The 19240-nt window shown below is 38.1% G+C and overlaps 1 protein-coding gene across 1 annotated transcript in view; it reads left to right on the top strand.

Moving 5' to 3' along the window:
* The window catches only part of CFAP92 (cilia and flagella associated protein 92 (putative)), a 1173156-nt gene that overhangs the window by 734956 nt on the left and 418960 nt on the right, over positions 1–19240 (top strand). The window contains exon 11 of the mRNA XM_044078084.1: positions 15622–15816. Coding sequence (XP_043934019.1) covers positions 15622–15816 — 195 coding nt within the window. The remainder of the gene's footprint in view (positions 1–15621; positions 15817–19240) is intronic.

Genomic DNA, 19240 nt, shown 5'->3' with positions numbered 1-19240 from the left:
TAGAGGCCCTGATATATTGTCCTTTTACAATCCCCTTCTTTTGATAAAATGGGTGTCTGCTGTCAAAGTGAATGTAAGAATTAGAAAAGGTACTTTTTCTAAACAATTTGGAGTGAAAACACTGATTGCTGTAATCCTTATATACTGTAACGTCCAGATAATCAATCTTAACATTAGATAGGGAGTGGGTAAATTTTAAAAATTCCCATGTATTATTGATGTAAACCAGGAACTCATGAAGGGATTCTTCCGATCCCAACCAAAAAAGACAGATGCCATCAAGGTAACGGGTATAGAAAGAAATATAATTATTCCATTCTGTGTCAAAAATGTATTTCTTCTCCCAATAATAAAGGACATAGTTATTTATTTTATTTTATTTGTGTATTTTACATTTGTTGACAGGGCTAGTCTAACTGGATATATGTCCATTTTCAGTAGAGGCCCGAGGAGAAAAGCTCAGAGAAAAAAAAATGATTATACATAGAGTCTACAAAAAAAAAAAAAAAAACAGTGGCAAAAAAAACACAATACAATTACATAAGTATGAAACTGATTAGTAATATGTTTTAGCAACATTTTTAAAGTTACAAATAGTAAAAAAACATATTAGTATTATCCAGTTGTATAAAAAATAAACAAAAACATTTAATGTACATGAGTTTATGTAGCACAGTAAAAAGGAAAAAAGAAAAAAAATTAATCGATTCAAAGAGAAAAAAATTGTAGGGGATAGAGAAGTACCAGAAAAAATGTTTTTAGTGGATACGTATTTAGAGTAAGGGAGAAAATAATATCAGTCAGGATTGGAGCAGGGGCAGGTCCATTTGTTTTTAATGAAGATTTTCAATTGTTTTTTGAAAAGGTTCATGTTAGTAAGGGATGTAATTTCTCTTGGAAGTTTGTTCCAAGTATTTAGTATTTAGTTAGCATAAGGGGGGGCACAGGCCACATGGCCACCCCTTTATTCTGCTTATAGAATTCTCCATTAAAATGTACAAAATTATTGTTCAATACAGTGTCCATAAATTCCAAAATCAAATTAATCATATTACCATTAAAATAGGAAAGTAAAATGCCAGGGCATACACAGGAACACAAATGGCAAATGTTCTCCAATAAAAAGCACAGGTCCAGATATGTAAGCCAAAAAATGTAGGTACGACGTCTCCAAGAGTTAGTATAAAACTTCTTTATTGCACATAAAGTAAGCGCTTTCACCCGTAGGCTTCTTCAGACTATTACACTCCATATAAAAAACAGTTCCTTTATATAACAGGAAGTCACTGCTGATAGGTCAAAAACTTTCCCACACTTTTTCAAATTCCCAGAGCATTTAAAGCTAAACATTCCCAATAAATAAAAAATGATTCAAAAAAGGAACTATACTACAATATATATCTTAGGACCCTAAAAATACATATATTTGAATACATTATATATATTCAGATAAACAAGACAATAATAAAATGGAATAAAAACATATATATATATATGTGAAATAATTATGAATGCTTAGTGATGTTTGGACTTGGGCAACTTTCTCTTACGTAACATGGGCTGTAATTGAACCTTGTCATTAAGACCAGGGGACCTATCTGCTCTACAGCGAATGATCCATCTCAATTCGCATTCCTGTGTATAATTATCAATGTCCCCCCCTCTGATATTAGAAATTGTTCTGTGTATAACACAGAACTTAAAAGAATGGGAAATTCCCATACGCATGACATGTTTAGCCAAGGCATTATGTTCGGAGCCTAGACGTATATGGTACACATGCTCTCTAATGCGTTCCCTTAGTTGTCTACAAGTCTTTCCAATATAAAATGCTGTGCAAGATATGCATCTAGCAAGATAGACCACATTGGAGCTCAAGCAGTTCGTCTTGGTGTGAAAGAAATACTCCTGCCCAGTGACAGGATGTATAAAACTCATATCAGTGTCAATGTATTGACACTGATTGCAATCGTTACAAGGAGAGGTGTTATAATCACGGACATCAGGCAAACACTGACTGACCATTATATTATGACACAACATGCATTTTAGGTTACGCTTATTCTTATAAACAAACTTGGGCACAGGTCCTACGACGTCATTGACATCATTATCAAGTAGGAGGGTATCCCAGTGTTTTCCTATTACCTCTGTAACCTGCTTCACATCTTTAGTAAAATATAAAGGTAACCTTAATTCACTAGTTTTAATAGTTTTAGTGTCATATTTGATCTCATCCCACTCAGAAAAGTAAGAACGTGCCCTTGATTGTCTGAGTTCATTCACTTCAACGACAGTCCTATCAATGTCACTTTCATTATAACATCTCTCAGTTAACCTATGCTTAAGCTCAGATATCTCCTGTGAGAAACCTTCATGTGTAGGATTGAGTCTAGAAGCTCTCATCATCTGGCCTTTTACTACATTGTCGAAAACATACTTAGGGTGCATACTGTGCCTGTGTAACAAGGTGTTTCTATAACAAGCTTTCCTATGAACTGAAGTGTTCAAGAGCCCATTCTCAAGTCTAGTAATATTAACATCCAAAAAAGATATATCTGTAGGGGAAAAACAAAAAGAAAACCTAAGAAACCTCGTCAAACTATTTATAGTATGCACAAATCCCAAGAGGCTGGTTTCATCACCCTTCCAAATCAGGAAAAGGTCATCTACGAATCTTCTATAAAATCCAACATGCTGTTGGAAGCTCCCTAAAGGGAACAACAATTCTTCCTCCCAATCAGCCATTACAATGTTGGCATAGCTATTGGCACAAGAAGTGCCCATAGCTACGCCATCCTTTTGCAAATAAACATTGTCATCAAAAACAAACAAGTTGTTGGAGAGCACCGTTTCCAAAAATAATAATAGAAGATCTATAGTCTTATCATCCAACTCTGACCTATTCTTCAAATAATGTTGTACTCTAACCACACCTAAATCATTAGGTATAACAGTAAACAAACTGGTAACATCTAGAGTAACAAGAATGTAATCTTCATCATCACTCAAGGTCCAAGTATAATCATACAAGTCCAAAAGAAAATGTTTACTATCCTTCAGAATGAAATGATTCACATCAACTACGGGCCTAAGATAATGCTCTAGAAATATGGAGAATGGTTCAGTAAGCCACCCCTGTCCAGCAACTATGGGTCGCATGGGTGGCTTATTCATGGATTTATGGACCTTAGGTAGTCCTTGTATCACTGGTATTAGCGGATTACTAACTTTCAGATACTTAAATAAGGTCCAAGTGATATTATGACTCTTAATCAAGTCATCCAACATATCATATACTTGAAAGACTTTATTACTGACTTCATCCATATTAATTTTCTCATAGAACAACTCATCGCCCAACATACTCTTCATACCTTCAAAATAATCTACGCGGTCCATCAATACAATAGGACCACCCTTATTAGCTGGTCTAATGACTATAGATTCATCCTTCCTTAAGTCAGAGAGTGCTCTTCTCTGTTGAAAGGTCAAGTTGTGCCTCCGACCTCTAATTTTCTGACCTCTTCCCTCATTATAGTACTTGTATAAATCATTTTCTACTAACTTAGAGAATGTATCTAATAAAGGGTGTAACAACGGTGTATAAACACTGTTAGGGCGAAACATACCTGCCTGCGTCCCTATGTGTTCTCTTTCTTCATTACCGAAGTCCAGTTTCAACTGGATTCTATGAGAAAATTAACATGGATGAAGTCAGTAATAAAGTCTTTCAAGTATATGATATGTTGGATGACTTGATTAAGAGTCATAATATCACTTGGACCTTATTTAAGTATCTGAAAGTTAGTAATCCACTAATACCAGTGATACAAGGACTACCTAAGGTCCATAAATCCATGAATAAGCCACCCATGCGACCCATAGTTGCTGGACAGGGGTGGCTTACTGAACCATTCTCCATATTTCTAGAGCATTATCTTAGGCCCGTAGTTGATGTGAATCATTTCATTCTGAAGGATAGTAAACATTTTCTTTTGGACTTGTATGATTATACTCGGACCTTGAGTGATGATGAAGATTACATTCTTGTTACTCTAGATGTTACCAGTTTGTTTACTGTTATACCTAATGATTTAGGTGTGGTTAGAGTACAACATTATTTGAAGAATAGGTCAGAGTTGGATGATAAGACTATAGATCTTCTAGCATTATTTTTGGAAACGGTGCTCTCCAACAACTTGTTTGTTTTTGATGACAATGTTTATTTGCAAAAGGATGGCGTAGCTATGGGCACTTCTTGTGCCAATAGCTACGCCAACATTGTAATGGCTGATTGGGAGGAAGAATTGTTGTTCCCTTTAGGGAGCTTCCAACAGCATGTTGGATTTTATAGAAGATTCATGGATGACCTTTTCCTGATTTGGAAGGGTGATGAAACCAGCCTCTTGGGATTTGTGCATACTATAAATAGTTTGACGAGGTTTCTTAGGTTTTCTTTTTGTTTTTCCCCTACAGATATATCTTTTTTAGATGTTAATATTACTAGACTTGAGAATGGGCTCTTGAACACTTCATTTCATAGGAAAGCTTGTTATAGAAACACCTTGTTACACAGGCACAGTATGCACCCTAAGTATGTTTTCGACAATGTAGTAAAAGGCCAGATGATGAGAGCTTCTAGACTCAATCCTACACATGAAGGTTTCTCACAGGAGATATCTGAGCTTAAGCATAGGTTAACTGAGAGATGTTATAATGAAAGTGACATTGATAGGACTGTCGTTGAAGTGAATGAACTCAGACAATCAAGGGCACGTCCTTACTTTTCTGAGTGGGATGAGATCAAATATGACACTAAAACTATTAAAACTAGTGAATTAAGGTTACCTTTATATTTTACTAAAGATGTGAAGCAGGTTACAGAGGTAATAGGAAAACACTGGGATACCCTCCTACTTGATAATGATGTCAATGACGTCGTAGGACCTGTGCCCAAGTTTGTTTATAAGAATAAGCGTAACCTAAAACGCATGTTGTGTCATAATATAATGGTCAGTCAGTGTTTGCCTGATGTCCGTGATTATAACACCTCTCCTTGTAACGATTGCAATCAGTGTCAATACATTGACACTGATATGAGTTTTATACATCCTGTCACAGGGCAGGAGTATTTCTTTCACACCAAGACGAACTGCTTGAGCTCCAATGTGGTCTATCTTGCTAGATGCATATCTTGCACAGCATTTTATATTGGAAAGACTTGTAGACAACTAAGGGAACGCATTAGAGAGCATGTGTACCATATACGTCTAGGCTCCGAACATAATGCCATGGCTAAACATGTCATGCATATGGGAATTTCCCATTCTTTTAAGTTCTGTGTTATACACAGAACAATTTCTAATGTCAGAGGGGGGGACATTGATAATTATACACAGGAATGCGAATTGAGATGGATCATTCGCTGTAGAGCAGATAGGTCCCCTGGTCTTAATGACAAGGTTCAATTACAGCCCATTTTACGTAAGAGAAAGTTGCCCAAGTCCAAACATCACTAAGCATTCATAATTATTTCACATATATATATATATATATATATATATATATATATATATATATATATATATATGTTGTCTTGTTTATCTGAATATATATAATGTATTCAAATATATGTATTTTTAGGGTCCTAAGAGATATATTGTAGTATAGTTCCTTTTTTGAATCATTTTTTATTTATTGGGAATGTTTAGCTTTAAATGCTCTGGGAATTTGAAAAAGTGTGGGAAAGTTTTTGACCTATCAGCAGTGACTTCCTGTTATATAAAGGAACTGTTTTTTATATGGAGTGTAATAGTCTGAAGAAGCCTACGGGTGAAAGCGCTTACTTTATGTGCAATAAAGAAGTTTTATACTAACTCTTGGAGACGTCGTACCTACATTTTTTGGCTTACATATCTGGACCTGTGCTTTTTATTGGAGAACATCTGCCATTTGTGTTCCTGTGTATGCCCTGGCATTTTACTTTCCTATTTTATATTGTTCTACTCACAGGAACGCTTATCCCCTTGCTGGTTTTACTATTTTTTGTTGGTTTATATTACCATTAAGATAACCTGTTTCCAAGAGCACCTCACTAAACCATTCCATGTCCTTGTCATGTGGGATACTAGGAAATAGTTCCACTACGACAATAGTGAGCAGTAGAACATCACTATAAAACTTATCATTAGTAATACTCTTCAAAAAATCCCACAAATCCTTGGTAATGTGAGTCAGAGAAAATACAAATTCCTTCAGTTGATAATAAAAATAGCCAGGGGCTCCGTAATAGAACTCCCTCCAGCAACAGTAGGCCTGGATTTCAAATTCTCAATTCCCTTATGTGTTTTAGGTATCCAAAAAATACTAGGGATCCTGGGATTCTCCACATGCAAGTAGTTATAAAGTTTCTCATTAATGGTCCCCTGTAATAAATGATCAAAAAGAAAATAATTGATTTTGGCATAAGCAATATTGATCTAGTTTTTAGAAACAACAGTATATTGTTTCTCATCACTCAAAATTTTGTACATACCTGTCTCATTGTCCATAGAATACATCAAAACCACCCCACCACCCTTATCCGGTTTCGTTACTGTACAGTGATTCATTCTGAGATGGTTCAAAAGATCTCACTCACTTTCACTGAAATTGTTAGCATGGTCATTTTTCAAATTTAAATTCCTTATGTCATATTCAACCATTTCCTCAAATATTCTTAGTGTAGGATTGAGTAGGGGGTTAAACACACTCTTTCTACAGAGTTCAGGCTTGTTGTATTCCTGCCCTTTAAATAATAATTTTAAATGCAGTTGCCTAATAAACAACTTTAAATCTACCAATGTTTTAGCTAAAAATCCAGGCCGGGAAATTGGAAACTTTTAGTGAACAAATCAAAATGTCCAGCAGTTATCTCAATATCCATGAAGTTAAAAATATTAAAGTTCCCGCGGGTACATATCCTACCCTCATAGGTCATGATAATAGCATTGTTAACCTGCAGTAATTCTACCACCTGCATGTATTGAGATGGCTCACCTTCATGTGTGTCATAGGGAGGATCCTCAAAATAACCTTTACCAGAAACTTCAGAAGGTATGTGGTTTATTTGTAATTGTAACTCCAACCCCTCCCTCTGAATCTGCACCCCCCTCCCCTGGGGGTGGTAGGAAAAAATGTATCCTGGATGCCCTTGTTTCTGGGCTAACCTTTTGCTTCTCCTCAGGGGGTAGATCTAACGGGTGATCAGTGTTGTTGTTCTCATTAATATTCACCTCCACATCTTCCACATACTCATTATTAGCCAACTGAGAATCATGTTTATGTGTGTCTTGGGGGGGGGGATAGGCCCTACCTTCCCTATATTCAATAAGATCACATTGTAGCATCTTAATTTTCCTATTGAGGACCTTATCACAGTATAAATCAATGTCCCTAAATACACTTTCTTATTTAGCCTTCTCAGTATCAAACAAACAATCCACAGTAATTTTATTGTGTAACACATTAACCTCTTTCAATAACATTTCTCTTTACATTTCGTAATCTTTAATCATAGGTTTAAGCATACCAATACCCATATTATTAAATCGTTCTAACAGTTGTTTGTACAACCAACTGTCAACGAAAACATTGTTAGGGTATTTAAATATTTGAAGTCCCTTCGGGACCCTGTTCACAGCCACACATTCATTTAAGTAGTCAATTTCCATCTGTATTTGTTTTAAATCACCCAGTTTATTTTTAAAAGTTTTAAAAGAATCCGTGAAAGTCTCATTGCTTTCTGGTATACTGTCATTAAAAATAAAATGCCTACCAGTCCAGGCATCAAAGTTAACTGCTCGGTTGGAGTTAATTTTGTCCCTTCCAGCGTTATTATTCAATCCCACATCAAAACGAATAGTATTCACTTGATCGTCAGCAGCCCCAATGACATTCTCTCCTCCTCCTTCTGCTGAGGCTGTTAACGTTCTGGTCATGCGTACCATACGCCCATTTCCGGATCCATTGAGTTGTAGTTGGTTACCAGGCAACACAGCAGTATTCCTGTCTGGCTGGCTTCCAGAATTAGAACCCAGTTGTTGTAAAAGTAATAGTACTTTGTTAAATTCACCCCTAGTGACCGGGGTGTTGTCCTCATTCTCCACAGTTTCCATTAAAATAAGTAAAGTATGTGCAAAAGAGCTGGCTCCCGCTCCTTCAGCCATAAAGTACACAAAACCAATAAGACCAAAACAGCTCCACAAATTTATGTAAAAGCAAAGAACCCATGGCCAAGCAGGCAGGTTATTAAAGTATTACTTTTAAGAAACTGAGAATTGAATATGTTTGCTAATATTTTTCATTTATTCAAATTTAATAACCACCTTCTACTGTAGTTGTAAAAACAGATCTGACATTAATTTTCATTTATTCCTCAATATATGGGTTCAGATCAGATCCTCAGATGTGACTTGGCTGCTGTTTCACAGCTCATGGATACTACAAGCGCTCAAGCTCTTTCCTTACCCATAATGCAGCAGACCCTCCTCATTCCCAGATCTTGTTTGCTGCTATTGTGAATGGAAGAAGACTCAGAAAACTTCACATCGACACAAAAATCCTCAGATCCGACAACTTCGGACACCAAATGCGTCTCTTCGGATCTGACCCCATTCAGAATCCTGACTTCTACCAAGGACAAGATATGCATCTTCCATGGATCCAGTTCCCTCTAGGCTCCCATTGCCCTTCCTGGAAAATTGTAGATCTCCCTCCATTGCCTCTTCCCATTCATCCAGAAGTCTCACTGAAGTGGATTGCAGACAGAATGATGAAGTTTCTTTTGACACATATTCAGATGGGAGTTCTCCTGGCTCCTACCCCAACAGGTCTGGAGACCACTGTTCATACAACCCCACCAATTTTGGCTCCTTCTCTGATCCATCCTTCAGTTTCATAGCCCTTGGATCTTAGACTCCTGGAACCATCTGTTTCAGATCCAAGATACTGTTTTCTTCAGATCCGATGTCATCTCTGAGTGCACCAGCTCTGACCTTTTCAGATCTGGATGACTCTTGGACCTGAAGCTTCATTGTCAGGTCTGAGGGGTTAAAGTCGATTCTGAAATTGTCAGAACCATCTCTGCCCCTTGGACCTTCAGCGTTTGATAGCGCAGCTCTGACTCCTGCCTTGGGAGCATTGCCTTCAGGTCAGAAGGAACCATCAATGCAGAGGCAAACCTTCTTGGCACTGAAGGTTTCCTTCTCTCTGGGACATTCTGCCTTTGAGGTGGTACATAGAGTATTCTTTTATAGAGAAGAGATGGCTCTACCCTTTTGGATCTTCCTTCTGTTTCTCAGATGTCTTTATGTCATGAGCTTCAGCATTCTACTCCTCAAGGACAGCCAACTCAAAGTCTCCAGGTGACTCCACATGGCATAATTATCTCTTCTGATTCTTCTCCGTAATATCCCATCAAAGAACTCCCTAGGAAGAGGAAGTGCAAGAGGAGGCACTTGGACTCACTTCAGGAGTCAGTCACAAAAAATACTGATTTTGGTGAAGGGGAAGGATCCCCAAGATCACTACCTGACAAATCTCATCTGGAGACATTTTAGAGATCCTGAAACAGAGAGGTGTATGGTCTAGTGACAACCCTTCTCGAGTAATTGATATTCCTGGAGGCATTTGGTACTAGCCCATCTACTTCCTGGGTGACTCTACCCACTGATGACCTCATTGATTTGATCTCTCAGTGGGCATGGAAGGAACCAGATTCTGTAGAGCCAATCCCCAAGAGACCAGATAGGATCCAAGCACCACCAAATGGAAGGGAATTTTGCAACAAAGGAGTACCAGTGGATGCTATGGTCATGGCAGCAGCCACCAAGAAAGAACTCTCGAAACAGAGTTCTTCTGTTCATTCCCCTAACAGGGAGTCTAGGGCACTGGACATGTTCGGGAAGCATGTGTATGCATCAGTGACCTTTGGTCTCAGGTCCCTGAAGTACTTGGCATATTTTATCAGATTACAAAGGGATTTGATCAAGGAACTCTCAAAATCTCTCTCAGGGACTAGTACTGCCAAGGCAGAGTCTTCTGTTGCTTCACAACCGGGTTCAGGCACTTACATCAGGAGGCATGCCTGGATGCATCTGTGTGACTTTGCAGAGCCCTTCAAGTAATCCTTGTTCAATGCTTGTGTGACAGATTGAAATTCTGCCAGCCCAGCTAGCTGGAATTTTGTAAGTAATTTTATGTCACTCAAAAATATTAATATGATTTATATAGAAATGTGACATTGCCAGCCCAGCTTTCCAGAATTTTGTAAATGATTATATGTCATTTGTGAATATTAATATGATCAATAGGCTTGTCTTACAAATGTAAGAGAACTATATGTTATGCGTATATTAAACTACTGGTGCAGAAGTGTGTGTTGAACTGTATGTTAGATACTGAGCTTCAAGAATGTAACCACAGTGTACCCTGCTGAAAGAGGGCAGAGATGTGTATAAACTATATAACTATGCAGATGTGTGTTTTAATGGTAGAAGTTGGAACATACAGAGTTAACTTGCAAAACTTCAAGAAAATAAGTCGAAATTGTTTACGACTGTGCTATAAAAGTTAGTTAATGCAAAGAGACAGGATGTCTAGAGCTAGAGGGTTTTCTATTTTCTTGAAACAGAAATAATTACTAGATTTAAAATGTAAAAGTGTTTAACTGTTTTACGACTTCCAGTTCTAGGCAGACTTCTGAGAGATATGTATTTCTGACACAGAGATGTTGTTTTCTGTTAGCCTGGGAACTGAAGGCAGGTGACAAAGAGTGATGTCAACTAGCTGGCCCAGCAGCTCTCAGAGTGTGCATTTTGTATTTGTCTTTGGATCTGATAACATCCTCTCTTCAGCACTTGCCTTGCTAATTGTAAGTAACTAGATTGCAGTAATATCCCTTAGATATAGATAGGAATTTAGTAAAGATTAGTTCAGATGTTTTCTGTACTTATCTGAGACTGTCCTGCAATGTTGTTTTAAAATATTTCCTGTGATTCTGAACTTTGTAGTCATTGTGTTGATTTATTGAATATTGTCTTGTTCTTTTATTATTTATTATTAAATATATTTAAAACTTTTAATTGTGGCTGGTTTGTTTAGAGATATTTAAGCTCTTAGAGTACTTGCATATGTATTTGGTGACACTGTACAGGCCACTCCTAAATATCCTTGAAAGTATTGGTCACACTTACCATTTGGATAATAGTAACATTACACAGTAAGATTGGTCACCCTTTGGGAAGGGCCTTAAAGTAGCTGATAAGGGGTTCTGGTGGCAGTGCTAACTACCTTATGGTCTGGGCAGAAGGGGGCATACCTAGCAAACCTGTGCCAGACTTTCCCAGGTGTGTGTGTGTGTGTGTGTGTGTGTGTGTGTGTGTGTGTGTGTGTGTGTGTGTGTGTGTGTGTGTGTGTGTGTGTGTGTGTCATGTACTTGGGCAGGGACACAAAGCACTAGTTGGACAAAGAGAGTGATGGGAGGACTTGGCTTGGAACCCTGGCTGATGACTCAACTCTATAGCTAAGCCAGTGGGGAGTCTTATTGAGGATCTGTAGAAAGAGGGAGAAACCAGCCCCAGACTGATTGTGATATCTGTGTGCTCTTAAGGGAAATTGTACTTCACTGTGTGTGTACTTGTCATCCTCCCAATGTGCATGTTCCTAACGGTTGCTAGTGGTGAGAATTGAGGCTCCTTGATTACTGGGCCAGTGCAGGGGCATCACAGCTTCCTTTGACAGAAGCTCGTTATTCAGCCCTAAAGTGAAAGACAGACTCTCCAAGTGCAAGAAAGATGGTAAGACCCTGTCTGCTGTGGGAGTACATTTTTCAACCTCTCAAAGAACCTTTTCCAGGGATCACTGAGAAGGTTGAAAGATGTGGTACAGGGAATCCCAGGGTTCTTACCATGATCTACATGCAAAGCGTTCCCCCAGCGGTAGAGGAGGGAACTCAGATGGTAGACTCCACCCATGCAGCAGCAGAGGCCCTCAAAACCAGGGATCCAGAGATTAATTTTCCAAGAAACCCTATCAGCGCTCCTGAAAGGAGGCCCAATTGCCCACATCTGGAGGCAGTCTAGGGTCACTTATCCCTGCACCAGACAGCCTGGCTAGATATAACAAGAGATACATGGGTGGAGAGGGTTGTTTCCAGAGGCTATATAATTCTCTTTTTCCTACTGCCACAGCTACAGAACAAAATTCCTGAGCTTTCACCAACTCATTGGAAAACAGCAGCTTCAGAAATTCAAATGCTGTTAGAAAAGAGTTATCCAAAAGGTATCCCCCAACTTGAAAGGATCCAGAACTTACTCAAAATTCTTTTTAGTGCTAAAGAAAACCAGGGACTGGAGACCAATTTTGCATCTCGGCAATCTGAACAATTCAGTTCAGCATACAAAGTTCCAGATGGTCACAGTTCAGTCCATATTACCTTTCCTGCACAAGGATGACTGGATGTGCTCAATAGATCTCTAGGATGTGTACTATCAAGTAAAAATAAACAGACTATCCAGGAGATATGTATGCTTCTGGGTCTGAGCCAGTCATTACCAATTCAGAGCACTGCACTTTGGTTTCACCACAACCCCAGGATGTTCACCAAATGCATAGTAGTAGCAGGTCACATCAGACTGCAGGGTTTTCATATGTTTCCATATTTAGATGACTAACCTCCTCAACCAAGCATTTGCTGATAGCAGCTTGAAATTATGTGCTCCAGATTTGTTTCAACCTCACCGTTACAGTCAACCGCAATAATCTCAGCTTCAACCTTGTCAGATATTAGAATTCATAAGTGGCCTTTTTCAACAACACATCAACAACGGCATTTCTCCCATTACCAAGGGTTCAAACCATTCATATTCAATTCAGAAGGATACTCAGAAAATCAGTACTGCCAGCCTAAAATGTATTACAGACCCTGGGATTGATGTCCGCAGTAATTGTACTACTTCCACTATCAAGATTCCATATGAGAATCCTCCAGTGGACATTAGCAACCCAGTGGTCCATTTTACACCAACCTATGTCCACCAAAATCAGCATAACTCATGCCTGCAAAAAGTTATTTTGGTGGTGGATTCACTCAGATCAAATATTACAAGGTTGTCCATTCATCCTCCATCAGCCCAAGGCTATAGTGACTACAAACGCTTCCCAGATTGGGTGGGGCCACTTCTTGGGGAAGACTATTCAAAGCATGTGGTCCCCAAAAGAGGCCAACCTGCATATCAGTGTGCTGGAAATGAGAGTAGTACTAGCATTGCAGGTGTTCCAAGACTCTCTGCCTTCTGGGAGAATTGCTATTCAAACAGACAATATGCCTGTCGTATGGTACATCAACAAACAAGGAGGAACCAGTTCTTATTCTTTGTGTTAAGAAGTTCTGACAGTGTGGAAATGGGTGATCTCTTCAAATCGATTTCTGATAGCAATGCATATACCAGGGAAATCCAACGTGATAGCAGACAAGTTGAGCAGGTCCATTTTATTACCTCACGAGTGATCTCTCAACTCAAAAGTGTCCGAAATGATATTCAGCCAACGTGGCCAGCCATGCTGTGACCTATTTGCATCTTTCCTGAACAACAAATGCAGCAGGTTCTTTGCCCTAATCCCTCCACCAGGGAAGTCACCAAGGGACACTCTCCTTCATGATTGTCCCATAAATCTCCTCTGTGCTTATCCCCCAATACATTTAATACCAAAATTTCTACAGAAAGCATCCAGATTGAAGAGCAAAGTCATTTTCCTTTTCTCCTATTGGCCTTGATAGATTTGGTTTCCCTTTCTTTGGCTTCACCTAGTTTACCCACCTTAGATTCTGGATTGAAATCCAGATCTCCTGATTCACCCGACACACATGATTCACCTGGACATTTTGGGCCTAAAACTGACTGCATGGTTTCTCCAATTCCATTGATAGCCAGACAATCTAAGCTGTTTTCTCCAGTATGCCACATTATTTTATCTTCCCACAAACTAGGAAGATTTACAAAAGCAAATGGAAAATATTTGTACTTTGGGCTCAACAACAAGACATAGACCCTTTTCAGCACCTATATATGAAATTCTAGAATTCCTGGCTTCTATCTTTAATGAAGGGGCTAGTCCTTCTATGGTCAAGGTTCAGCTGGCTGCTATTTCCAGTTTTCATATAGGAGTTGATCATTTTACCTAGACTTCTTCATGTCTTTGTAAAGCCTTTATAAAAGGTGCTTTTCTACTCAAACCACCTTTTAAGGACCCTACTCCACCTTGTGATCTGAATTTGATGTTACAGGCAATAATTCAAAAAACATTTGAACTGGCTGCAAAATGTGAGTTGATATACTTGACTTGGAAAACCATTTTTTATAGCTGTAAAATCAGGTAGGAGAGTTTCATAGCTTCAAGCTTTATCCTCTGTGTCTCATTTAATTTTTCATAAGGATAGGGTGTCTTTAAGAACTAATCCTTCCTTCTTTCCTAAGGTGCTGTAAGGATCTAACATTAACCAAACTATTAACCTTCCCATATTCTCTCCAAATTTTGCAAACAAAGGTGAAAACATTTTGCATTTATTAGATGTTCACAGAAAATTACATTTTTATCTTCACAGATCTGAAAAGTTTAGAAAATCAGATTAATTATTTGTGTCCTTCTCAGAAACCAGATCAGGTCAACCAGTTTCAAAAGTAACTTTATCCAAATAGGTGACAGATTGTATTTCTTTTGTCTATAACAAGTTTGATCTGGTATTGCCAAAGCCTTTAAGAGCCCATTCAACCAGGTCCGTGGCAAGTTCATCAGCCTTTCTATCCAGAACTTCCTTGGACAATATTTGTGCAGCTGTGACTTGGGCCAGTCCTCATACCTTTATTGCTCATTACAAATTGGATCTGGTCTGAGAACTCTGTCCCATATGTTGAGGAATGAATGAAAATTGACATAATCGGATAAAGAAGTTATGTACTCACCATAACATTTCATCTGTGTTGTCCATCTTCCTCAACTCTCCTCCCTCCAAACCCCTACCCTTTTCTCTTTAGGACTTCTGGAAAAACAGGCGATCATTAGCGGAACCAAAGTTCCATCCATTTGAGCTCCAGATAGTGACTTTCCATCTTAAAGCTATACATTTATTCCATCATACATAAGAAGCTGCAAACAAGATCTGGGGAATGAGGGGGTCTGCTGCATTATGGGTAAGGTATAAGCTCGAGAGCTTGTAGTATCCACGAGCTGGGAAACAGCAGTCAAATTGGATCTTAGGATTGGATCCAAAGCCATATGTTGAGGAAGAATGAAAATGGACAACACAGATGAAATGTTATAGATAAAAATGGCAAAAAAATATTTCATACATATATTCTAAATTAATTTTTGTAAAATGTACTTCTTGAGACATCAGCCTCATATAGGAATGGTAGACAGTATATTAGATAAGGAGGAACTGAATAAGGAAAAGTTACATTCTGAGGTCTATTATTGAAAATCTGACTTCAATGATTGTGGAATCGTTTCAGTATGCAGAAAACAAAAGAATTAACTAGTTATGCATTGTTGGTTCAGTCTCATTTGGTTGTTTTTCAGGATTCCTGAATCTAAAGAGGAACATTTGGAAGTTCTTTATAATTCTGACCTACTTTTCAGTCGACGTTTGTATTCTAATTTGGAAGTTATGTTATGCCACGTCCATCTTCATGAACCTCTCTCATCTATTATGAAACAGCCTTTACTCTATGTAAAAGATATGGTTCCAAATGCATGTTTTCAGGCCTTGTCCAGGTAAGCAACAAAGATGAATAACGAATCATGGCTATTAAAACTTTCAAGTAAACAATAGTAAGAATGCTCTTATTCTCAGCAATGTTTCATTGTCATGACAAATTCTTCATTTTATGCACATTTTGAGTAATACATTCTTACTATTATTAGTCACTTTCAGAAAAGGTATTTTGACACAGATTTACATTAACAACAGAACAAACGCAATCAGGGAATAAATGATGAACTGGTAATTTCAGAAGGCATGAGGAAGTGTTCATTTGTAGTCCCATAATTTCAGGAATATCTATGCCTACATTAATGCATTTTTGCTGCCTGGTTATGTGGTACAAAGGAATGGAGCCTTGACTATGACTAACGTGACCAAGGCTCCGTTAACAGTCCTAGTACTGGAGGATCCAAGGAGGGTGAAGAATGAAGAGGCATGGCCCACTCATTTCTCCCTGAGGAAAAAGAGGATTGCTGTTGTATTGGAAGTACATGGTAAGTGCAGCTTCACTGTTGGAGACAGGTGAAACCCTGCTTCAGGGGTGGGGCTGCTTTCTGGCAGCATTTGTTGTGGAAATGACAGACTACCAGCACAGTCAACCTATTGCACTGCTGTCTATCCTTTGCTTACTGTGTTTTAGGATTGGTCCATATTGCATGGTTAAAAAATAAATACCTGAAAGGTGTAATTGATTCACAAAATTATCTCAGATATATGATTGTGCTTGCTTTAATAGCCACCTTCAACAAAGTCAGTCCCTAACCTGGTTTTATTTTTTTTAGTACAAAAGCCAAATACAGAAATGACTGACAAAATGCTGAGAGATTCAAAAATATGAGAAATTAAAGAAAATGTTCAGTCTGTGCACGTTTCAAGCCATGTATATTATACCTGCCCAAATGACAGTGAGTTCTTTAAGTCATGTAACACTTTTACTTTGATTTATTTTCAAAATATTTAAATGCTTAAGCCTAAGATTTAACACAGTAAAACTATTAAGAAATTGAGTGTTAAATGTAATATCACAAATCTAAGTTTTCTTTCTTGCATTTGTTAGCATTTAACTCTTGTTTATCTAACTTGCAATATGCCATTTGTAGTTCGAGTGTGAAGCAGGTGCAAGTGAACAACTTAAGATTAAAGGTGTAATGTAACATATATAAATAAATAAATTCTTTTCAGTTTTATATCTTCATTCATTTATAAGTTAATTTCTGATTACCCACTTAATGCACTGCAGGGCTGTGAGGGAGCTGGATCCTATCTCAGGCACAGAAATTTATCCTCAACAAGATACCATTCCATCATAGGTACACATGCACTCACATACATTCTCGGCATTTATATCACGTTATCGAAAGATGAAAATAGCGAACGCTATTTCATCGGCCCCAAAACATATAAAAATGAAAATATCGAACTTTCAGAACGAACACATACACACAACACAAGCACATTAGACAAACAGCAACCACATACATACAATTAAATTCCTACATCTAACGCTACACTAAACTAAACATACACTACTACCTACCCACTTACCTTAACCCAAACCTTAACCCTAAGGTCCGTCACTATCGCACACTCACCTAACCCGTGCCCTAACCCTAACTCACTTAAACCACCCCTAACCCTAAAGTCTGTCACTATTGCACACACGCCTAACCCACACCCTAACCCTAGCTCACTTAACCCGCCCCTAACCCTAATGTACAAACAATCGCACACTTATCTGAACCCAACCTGTAACTTTCCACCACAGCACTAAGAATAACAAAGCCACAGAAACGGCCAACCGAATTCTTTCCCGAGGAAAGAATTTGCTGTTCTGCAGCTTCACTATTCTTAGCGTTCACTGAATAGTGTTCGATATCAGAACATTCGAAGTTTTAATACTTTGATGTTCTGATATAGACCCCATTCTCGCATGGCATGCAAAAACCCACATGGACATAGGGATGACGTGCAGACTCTGCACTGGAGGCATCCCAACTAAGAACCAGGAGTGGAAAACCACATCTTAAGAGACAATACTAACACTGTAGATAGGTTTATAGGTAAATACAAATCAATCACGTGCAGACTATTACATGCCTATATTCAGACAGTGACTAAGGGTGAGAATCAAATCTTGTACCTTGTGTCTGTGAGGTAAATACCTTAACCTTTATGACAACCCCAACCTCCCTTACTGGATTTAATTTTAAAATAGTTTATATTAAGATTAAAACACTTCAGATTATATGATTTTAATACACTTCAGATTATATGCTCCACTGACAAGAAATATTCATCCATTCATTTTCTGATACCTGCTTTATGCCATTCAGCATCACAGAGAAGCAAACTTTTTCCCAGCACTCTGAATACAAGGTACACAAAGTAATTATGGATAGGATGCCAGTTTACCACAGGACACAGACACACACACACACACACACACACACAGCATGCATATTTATTGGCTGTTTGGAGGATCAATGGTTCAGCATGCATATATTTTTGGGATATGGAAAGAAACTGGAATACATGCCAAAAAGTTAATCATAGGGAGGGTTTAGAGATTCCAGTGGGAGGACACCCCAGCTGGAAACCAAACTGGATTGCCAGGCTCTGTGAGGCAGCAATGCTAACCACTGTGTCACAGAATACCACTAAAGACTGTGCTTCTTTACTGACCCATACCATAAAAAATGGGTATAGATTCTATCAAGCTGTGATAATGTGAGTTCACATTTATTTCACATGCACCTACAGTTTGCTAGTGGGCACAAAGGCATATAAGAGATGTAAGCAACTGTAACATTTATTAGGGTGCAGATATTGCCTGATTATCAAATGATATTCAGCATACACTAACCTTATGGGAATATTAAAGATACACTGCACTTTAGATTATGTCTCCATTTAAGTTTTTAATTTGTGCATTAAGAATTTTAAACATTTACAAAAATTGTAATAGACTGCACTATAAACTAGATGCCATATGGCAAATGTATACCATTTTGAGCTAGAAGCTTTGCAAAATATATCTAGTAACATTATATTTCAGTCTTTGCTATCATAGCATATAATATGGTTATTACATCTAACTGGCTTTTTAGTAACTACCATACCTAGATAATGTATGTTCACTAGCAAATGATTATTGTAGCCATAGTTGATTCTACAGTCACATCTGTTAGTAGGTCAGATGATCGGCACCAAATCTTGTGAATGAAGAACTGGTTGGTACACAATCACTGTGAGGATATACATTTGTGACTCACACTCTGGAACGGGATCAGGTATAAGCAAACTGATGCTTTCCGGGCTCACAGTCTCCCTTTAATGGCACTTTCTCAGTCAAGCCACTAAACTGTGATTTTAAAAAATCTAGTTTGGTACAAGTGTTTTCTGTTTTCATTTTAAGTTAAATCTACCATAGCTGTG

The sequence above is a fragment of the Protopterus annectens genome, chromosome 7.part0, assembly GCF_019279795.1.
Source record: "Protopterus annectens isolate FY-2018-M chromosome 7.part0, PAN1.0, whole genome shotgun sequence".
NCBI classification, from domain to species: domain Eukaryota; kingdom Metazoa; phylum Chordata; order Ceratodontiformes; family Protopteridae; genus Protopterus; species Protopterus annectens.
Note: the sequence above shows the minus strand (reverse complement) of the source record. Positions and strands in the feature narration are given on the sequence as shown.